General features: G+C 40.5%; 1 protein-coding gene across 1 annotated transcript; it reads right to left on the bottom strand.

Annotated features, from left to right (window-relative positions):
- Positions 1-845: 845 nt before the first annotated feature.
- On the bottom strand, positions 846-6,779 carry adck2 (aarF domain containing kinase 2). Its single transcript, XM_053641461.1, has 8 exons — positions 5,495-6,779; positions 5,120-5,266; positions 4,874-5,002; positions 4,676-4,771; positions 3,265-3,510; positions 3,035-3,163; positions 2,870-2,923; positions 846-1,529 (listed from the first exon to the last, which is right to left on the bottom strand). The coding sequence occupies exons 1-8, from the start codon at positions 6,344-6,346 to the stop codon at positions 1,386-1,388; spliced, it is 1,797 nt and encodes a 598-aa protein (XP_053497436.1). The 5' UTR covers positions 6,347-6,779; the 3' UTR covers positions 846-1,385.
- Between the last annotated feature and the right edge of the window lie 1,923 nt (positions 6,780-8,702).

Below are 8,702 nucleotides of genomic sequence, written 5' to 3'. Positions count from 1 at the left end.
AAACTCTATCCTAATATGACTTTACCTTTAAAAACATATAATTCAGATTTATGTACTATGATTTCGAGATTTTGGGGTGGAAAATCTGAATCCTAAATAGATTTCTAAAAAAATACATTTGGGATTTCCAGGGAACAGTGGTGATTTTCAGAGTGGTCAAGCTTAGCATTTAACCAATCCCAGCTGTTTGCTAAATGTAGCTATTTCATTAAAAACATAAAAACTTTACGTGCACTTACCTCATTACAGTTCATATCTTGTTTTGACTCCACTTAACTCTACTCCATTTCTTTTCACTTCACTTCATGGACATGAGCATGGTAGATGACTGTGGTTGGCTAAATTCTGAGGTCGACCATTCTGAAATCGTCTACTTTCCCCAGGGTGCTTCATCTTTGGCCTAATTTACATGAAATCTGTATTTCTGAGATTTGTATTTAGGGTTTTGATTTTTTTTTTTTTTTGTCTCAAAGCCATAACCGATCATTTCAAATCTATTTTCAAAACAAAGTAAAGTTTTCTTTAGTGAACAGTGGACTAGTTCAACAAACAGACTTCATGTTAAAACCATAATGAACTTTCCTTTACTTTCACACTATCCGTTGTAACCCAGATGAGGACGGGTTCCCTTCTGAGTCTGGTTCCTCTCAAGGTTTCTTCCTCATATCATCTTAGGGAGTTTTCCTCACCACCGACTCACTCAATAGTGATAAATTCACACACTTAAAATCTGTATCATGTGTTTATATGTATCTGTAAAGCTGCTTTGAGACAATGACTATTGTTAAAAGCTCTATACAAATAAAATTGAATTGAATTGATCAGTAATGCATGGACCTCCATATTTTATTTTGATTTAAGGTGAAACAGAAATTATAGATGAACAATCTTTTTAATTCCATACAGCTGATCATTTGTCAGACAGCCATCACTGTTCTGGCTCAGCCTTTCAATTCATATCGATCTTAACATTTGATGTAATACAGAATTTCCAAAGATCTCACATTTGTGTTAGCAGTGTTTGCTGGCAGGCAGGACGACAGGGTTTTCTGTTTATAATGTAATGAGGGATCCGTTGTGGATCTGGGTACGACTGAAGCTTCTGAGAATCACTCTTAAAATTAAGGCTTAACTATCAGAGTATAGGAGTAACATCCTGATTTCTAAGGATTAGCAATTAAAACCAAAATGATCCTCGGAGAGACTTCAAACACATACTGGCCCTGATTGTCCCACAGTGCATGTCATCCTTCACTTCTGGTAAAGGAATAACTGCCCATAATATTCAGTTCAGAGTCTACATTTGGTTAATGTGTACAGGTTGTTTATTTGTCTAAGCTACATTTAGACACTGGACCAAAATTGGATAATTGTGGATATCGGGTTCAGGAAAGAAAAGAGGTGCAGTTCTTTAACAGCAGAGGTTTAGCAATCTCCAGGAGGTCCAAGTTTGGGTCCAGTGACCTTCCCAAGCCTTCCAGGACCATGATGGCAAACACAACGGAGGCAAAGTTGCTCTCCAGCTTCACCTGCAAACAAAACGACCACAACAATACAATGATGTTTGACAAAAATGCATCCTATTATGGACTGCATTGCGAATTACACCATGAGGATCTGAAAGAAATTAGGCTACGTCCCGTGAAAGGTAAATATGAACACTATCATACATTCGTATTCACCTGCTTTTATTTATCAACAATAACATTTTAATTGAAAAACAGAATTTAGCCTTCATTTGATCTAAACTGTTATTTAATTTAGTTTTCTATAACAAGTCAACACATTATAGACCCAAAATAAAGTCTTTATTTTTTTTCCGAATAATTAAGGAATGTAAAATATATTTAAGAGTCACAATATTTTAAGCTATATGGCTTTTCTTGGCTGGTTAATAGTGGAATATAATGGATTAGATACAATGAGAAATGGCTAGTTTGGCACTCTAGTGTGTGTATAGGCATGTATTTCTTTAAATAAATTAATACGGCGAACGAATCGCTATCGGAGTCAGTCCTTTTGTCTAGATTTGCGGTTTGCAATGTGGAAGCCAAAGCACTATATCTCTTACATTCGACTCTGTAACTGACAGAGATTTTACATGTAGAGGTTTCTGTTATAGGTTTCTGTGTTTTTCAAACATTATTTGTTTTTATAGGTACCATCCATCCATCCATTCATCCTCCATGCTGTTTATCCTACACAGGGTCATGTGGGAGCATGGAGTCTATCCCAGGGAACTTGAGGCACAACCCTGGACGGGGTGCCAACCCATCACAGGGTACAATCACACACTCATTCACACACTACGGACAATTTGGAGATGCCAATCAGCCTACAACACATGTACTGGGGGAGGAAACTGGAGTACCCGGAGGAAACCCCCGAAGCACTACGGGCGAAGGTGCGATTTGAACTCCCAACCCTGGAGGTGCGAGGCAAACGTGCTAAACGCGCTTTATCATACAGATCGCTGTAGGAATCAAATCTTTCAGCCATTCCTTTTTTTTCCTCTTTAATTGATGTATTTATCTGTCAGTGTTTCAACACCCATTGCTGATGCTTCAAAGGAGTCAGTGAGTTCAATGAATCCCATTCTGACTCATTTGATCAGAGGAAGATTTCAACTACAGAGCATGCATTAGTAGTCTGTGTTGATTCCTCGAAATGACACAAACTGGTAATGTTTTACTTAATGGTAATGTTTTACATGAACAGACTGAACATTTGGCCAAACTGGAAATGCAACCGAGAGAACTGGTGAACAAATCTGAGCGATTCATTCAACTGAACGGATTCAACTGACTCAAGTTATAGAAAAGACTCAAAAAGTGTATCTGTGTTTGTTCACATTAAACATTTCACATACCTTGTGGTGGATTAGCAATCCAAATACTCGTGACAACAGCTCTGCCACCTGAATCTTTACAGGATTACAAAGCATAGCATGAATAAAAATGGATAATTGAATCATCTACATTGACACTGTGCACAAATCAGGGTGAAATTTATTTGCAGTAGGCATGTGGTGTACCTTCCCCAGAGACAGCGTGTCACTGACAGCAAGGTTCACCAGCTCAGCCATTTCCTTTTTGAAGCGTGGCACATCCTGGCACTCGTTCGCCCTGGCATGTTTTAGAATCAGCTCTGCTACACGCTCCCCCTTACATGGATGAAAACATTAGAAGTACTATACAATGTGCACGTTTACACAGGTTCCATTTCCTGTTAGCCTACCCTAATCTCTTGCATGAGTCCTAGTACCTGTTGGAGCACAACAGCAGTGAAGACAGCTCTCAGGTTACACAGATCTCCCTCGCTTAGCTGGGCAACAATTCCAGCATCCAGCAGCACCAGCTGTAACGGAGGAGGAGAAGGTCTCAGGCTGACCACCACCGTGTCCCACAGATCCGTCAGAGTGGTTTTGTCCTGGGGCGAGACCCCCTGATCTGCCTGAACTAGGATATTCCCTGGATGGAGGTCTCCGTGGACAAAGTTATCCACAAACACCTGCACAGAAATACAGCTTAATGTTGTACGAGCACATATATTTAGTTATGAAAATAAAGAAATAGTATTTCGTTTGAAAGAAATATATTTTAAGGTCGATGCAATCCAAAATGCTGGTCAATGACTTGCTGATTTTTTTTTGTTTGAATGTAAAAAATTGTGCTACATTAGACACATTATAAAAGGAGAATTGTTTGTTTCTCTTAGTCTGTATTAATACACTTTTAACTAGCAAACTCCATGCGTTATTATACATTAGATATCACTCTTTAGCCTTAGTCAATTATGTTTCCGGGCAACCAAATCACAGGGACTGGGCAGCACATGGGAGCTTTTACTTGCCCTGTGCACTAGCTAATTGATTTATGACATGTCCACCCCTATGTCTCATTCTACAAAGCCAATTGAGATTTAATCTTGAGAGTCAGATTTAATCTTGCTAAATTGTCTGGTACTGGACAATCAGATTTAAAGCAAATGGTATCATACACTCCCGTCTAAAGCTGAGACTACATGGGATGAAACTTATACTACATACAACAGTAAACCGATATGTGGAAATTTGAGGAAACATTTCTGTCAATATACACAGCATATCCCTTAATTATAAATCCATCCATCCCATCCCTTTTCTGTACCGTTTATTCTACACAGGGTCACGGGGGAGCCTATCCCAGGAGACTTGGGGCACAAGGCAGGGGACACCATGGACAGGGTGTCAACCATTCACACACACGTTCACACACTATTGACAATTTAGAGATGCCAATCAGCACACAGCGCATGTCTTTGGACTGGGAGAGGAAACTAGAGTACCTGGAGGAAACCGCAAATCACGGGGAGAACATGCAAGCTCTGTGCACCAAGGGCAAAGGTGGGATTCGAACCCCCAACCCTGGAGGTGCGCGGCAAACGTGCTAACCACTAAGCCACTGTGTCCCTTTATTATAAATATTTAATTAGAAATACCTCAGCTCGATGTTGCACATATCTGCACTTTATACCACATACAGTTCACATATATTTTTTTAAATAAAACATTTCACTGCTGTAAATGCTGTCACAACAATGGTTGTGTGTGTCGGTGTGACCCATAAAGTTTAACTCATTTTGACTATACTTAATAAGCGAAGACTGTATTATTGAGCACGTTTTATCCTCACACCATTTTCAGCAGCGTGTCCACCCCCATGCGGGCAATTCTCTGCTTCACAGCCACAGAAACATCAGATCGAAGGTAGTTCGAAATGGGTTCACTCTCCTAAAAAACAAAAACAAACAAACAAACAAACAAACAAGTAAAACGCACATGACGGACGCAGACTAGCCATCTACTGACGTATATCACAAGGAATTTACCGACCTCGTACGTTTCAACCAGGACAGTCCTTGTGACAAACGGTCTTAGTGGTGTTGGAAACTTGACATATTCCGAGTCCTTGAAGTTGTTCTTGAACGTCTCCATGTTCCTTGCTTCAAAACGAAGGTCTATCTGCAACCAAAGCAAAGTTGTTGCTGTTTTTTTTTTTTTTTTAAATGGCAATAAATAAATAAATAAAGGAGTTATTTGCAAGAGTTTGCAAGAGTATCTGATGAACGTTAGTACTACCTGCTTCATCATGAGCTTCTCAAATTCATCCACCACTTCGGGTAGACTGAGCCACTTGAAGCCTGGTAAGCAGCTGATGAGCACACTGCCTGCCTTCATCAGAATTAAATCTAACTGAACCTGTCTCCTGATACCAGGATGAAGCACCTGATTTGAAACAGTAGGAAGACCGTTGTGACATTGCAAAACACTTTTTCCATATAATAATGATACGGAGTCATGCAGTGATTGCACATCAGAGAGAGAATAAGACAGGCTGAAAAGTAGATTTTAGGAAAATTTTTAAAAGAACTTTCACTGTCTTTATTTGTATGACTACCTGCTCCAGGTTTAACAACATATTTTAACCAAATACCTCAGAAGCAGAGTTTGTACCTTAATCGCCACTGGTATTAGTCCCTTATCCTCTGTGTGTGGAAGCTCAGCAGAACCTCCATCCACATTCTCAGACATCTCCTCCTCTCCTTTCTCGGACCCCCATAAATAACCCAAAGTGCCTCCAAGACCTGGAACCTCCCAGGCTTCCAGCAGGTCCTCCTGTTCAAGGCCCTCCACCAGCTGCTGGAATGCCGGGTCTTTCACGCTTGCTACTTGAGCCTTGGCCCGATACACCTGTGCCACACATCCTGAACCCACAGGCTCCTTACTGTCAAAGACAAAGAGCTGCCTCCATCCTTCCCCAAAGGCCCGTGTCAGACATTGCTTAGTGTGATTCCACGAATGAGGATGCACCCTGACGTGGAGACGGGAAAAGCGATCGCAGAACTCCTGGGAGAAGATATCCCGTCGCGTGCTGGCCCACTGGCCGAGTTTGATAAACGTCGGACCAGACGTCTCCGTGACCCAGAGCAGGGCGTCTAGCCAGTATGTGGTCCAGTGCTGGGACAGCAGACTCAGTGGGTACAGCAGCAAAAGCGGGCTGAATTTCAGCAGGAGGACTAAGGCACGGATGCCCAGCCTCAACACAAATGTCAGTTTGTGGACCTGCACTTTGGCAAGAGACTTTCTCTCCGCAGTTCTCCGAGGAAGCACTGCCTCCTGTGCTGAAGCGCAAGTGATTCCACCTGCACCCCAACACAACAACGCCACTTTGGGTGTTCGAGAAAGAATCCGATGGCTGCTCTTGACAAAGAAAGTTCTGTATGGTATGAATCGAATGGACACTGAGACTCTCTGAATGGTACACCTGAGGCTTTGGAAAACAAGCTTTGTGCAAAATGCAGACATTATGATATCCTTGGCATCAGTTACTAGTGTATAATGGTGTATTTTGGTGCAGATTTCACACCTGAGCTACTCTTGACTGGACTGTAATGTTAAGTTACTGCGTACAGACAGTTAAGGCTCCTGTAGATACACTGGATTAGGGTAGATAACGGATGAGGTGAGTTTCACAGTACTACATCCCCTCTATATTAAATCCTGTAAACAGAGACATGCACACTCAACTAAACAGAATAACAATGCACGAGTATCTAGTATCAGTTTAACTGCTTCAAGCTACATACAGTGATACACTTATGATAAAACCGATCAATAAACGTGCATATAAAATAGTCTACTAATAAATACGACTCGTTATACAGCACTAGTTCCGACATATCACCCGGAAACGGCACTGTGTTTATTTATTCATTCATACTTGCTGTGAAATTTGGACGCCCTCTCCGGTGCAACATTTAAATCCTTCCGTACAGGTTTACATGACCGTGGAATCGTGTTCCGCCTTACTTCCAAACTTTCCGATTGAAACGTTTACGTTTGGTTGTGGTTTTGAGGAGGTATTACAGATTTAGTTATTCATATTGCTAAATGTCTTTAGAGTGTATAATGATATTGTAATAGTTGCCGTTTTTCTTAACCGAAATGTCTCAACATTTTTTAAATGACTACTACATGTGCTCAGTACTAAAATGCAACTTGATGACTGTATACAGAAATACATAACCACATATACATGTATGTATTATGCGAAAGGTCATGGACAAAAACAACAATAAAATGCACCACATGTGGGACCAGAGTGGACAAGCTACTCTCCTGGGGACCGAATAGTACTGCAAGTGTCAACGCTGCTTAAAATAAACAAACAACAACAACAACAATAGAAACCCTCATAGAATTTGTAATGGGTTTAATGGTTATAATGGGAATTGTATTGGTCTTAATGGAAACTGTAATTGTTCCGGTAGGTCTCTACTGGTAATTGGTTGCCTTCTGTTGGGCGGCTGTGGCTCAGGTGGTAGAGCGGGTTTTCCACTATTCATAGGGTTGGAGGTTCGATTCCTGGCCCACATGACTCCATATGCCGAAGTGTCCTTGGGCAAGATGCCAAGTTGCTCCCGATGGCAAGCGTGTGTGAATGGGGAAACAGTGTAAAGTGCTTTGTAGAACCACTAAGGTTATATAAGTGCAGACCATTTATTGGTGACATGTTATGTCTAGTAGATACCATTAAGAACCTACATGTCCTGCTACGTAACGGAAACCATTTGGTGATGGTTTTAATGGTTAACAGCTGATGGTTTGTGATGGTATTTGTAGTGGAAAAGTGGTTTCTATTGTTTTAAATTCTTAAGTACTTGATACTCAATAAAGCCTTCTGGCTCAGAGATGAACATATTGATGCCGCATGCTGGTACCATTCTGAAAAGTTCCTCAATTGGATGAAATCCAGTCAACCCTGGTTAATGCTGGATTATAATATTGCAGAGTGTTTGGAACTCCACAAAGAGTTTGTGCTGGTACTTCATCCAAAAAAAAAAAAAAATGATGACAGGTTTACGGTAAGCAATAATTTTCCCAAGGAAAATCCATTGCTTATCTATGACAGCAAGGGTAGCAAAACTTTTGATCTAGACTCAGACACACAACAAAAGCTTTCATGGATGATCCACACACAAGAACATGACTTCACTGTGTCTCACAGCCAAGAGAACCTCAACAGATAAATTGCAGCTCATGCAGGTTGTTTGTGCTGATTACACCAGTAAACGAAGACATGTTTTATAGTAAGAACCACCAAAATCAGTTATTGATGTCTGCAGTAGAGTCATAAAGTTAGGTCCCAAACTAGGTAGGTTACTCGTTAATATTAAGGGCATACAAATGTATAACTTCATAACTATGCTTTTTGAAGTATAGTCTTTAAATCTCCAGCTACTTGGAATAAAAGACTGAAAACAGACAACATGTAATACCACTGATATTATCCTCCAATGCCAACATCAGGTAGTCCATTTAGTGTATATGTTTTGGTCTATATGTTTTTGTTGAATATGTTTAAATGGGCCTAAGTATAGTATAGTATAGTATAGTATTTTTATTGGAAAATATTTGGGTACTCGTGCTCCAGAGCATCCATAGCGCTGACACTTAAGCAGTTAACCTTAGTTTCCAAACTAGTTTGCATGAACCTGTGTCTTCCTGTTTAATTGCTCTTAAACTGAACATACAAAAGAGGATTTCATTCAAATTCAAATTTCAGCCCACCCTCTAGAACCACCTATGATTGGTAGGTTTCTTTTTGAATGACATGGTAGCGCCAAAAAGGACAAAGAACTACACTACCCATCAGCCCCAG

This window comes from Ictalurus furcatus, chromosome 14, assembly GCF_023375685.1.
Source record: "Ictalurus furcatus strain D&B chromosome 14, Billie_1.0, whole genome shotgun sequence".
Classification (NCBI taxonomy): Eukaryota; Metazoa; Chordata; class Actinopteri; order Siluriformes; family Ictaluridae; genus Ictalurus; species Ictalurus furcatus.
This window is presented reverse-complemented; position numbering and strand designations above follow the sequence as displayed.

Coding starts and splice junctions, on each gene's coding strand:
- adck2 (XM_053641461.1), bottom strand. CDS start 6,346: ATGTCTGCATTTTGCACAAAGCTTGTTTTCCAAAGCCTCAGGTGTACC. Junction 3,164..3,264: donor CTGCTGTTGTGCTCCAACAG/GTACTAGGACTC, acceptor CATCCATGTAAG/GGGGAGCGTGTAGCAGAGCT. Junction 2,924..3,034: donor ACACGCTGTCTCTGGGGAAG/GTACACCACATG, acceptor AATCCTGTAAAG/ATTCAGGTGGCAGAGCTGTT.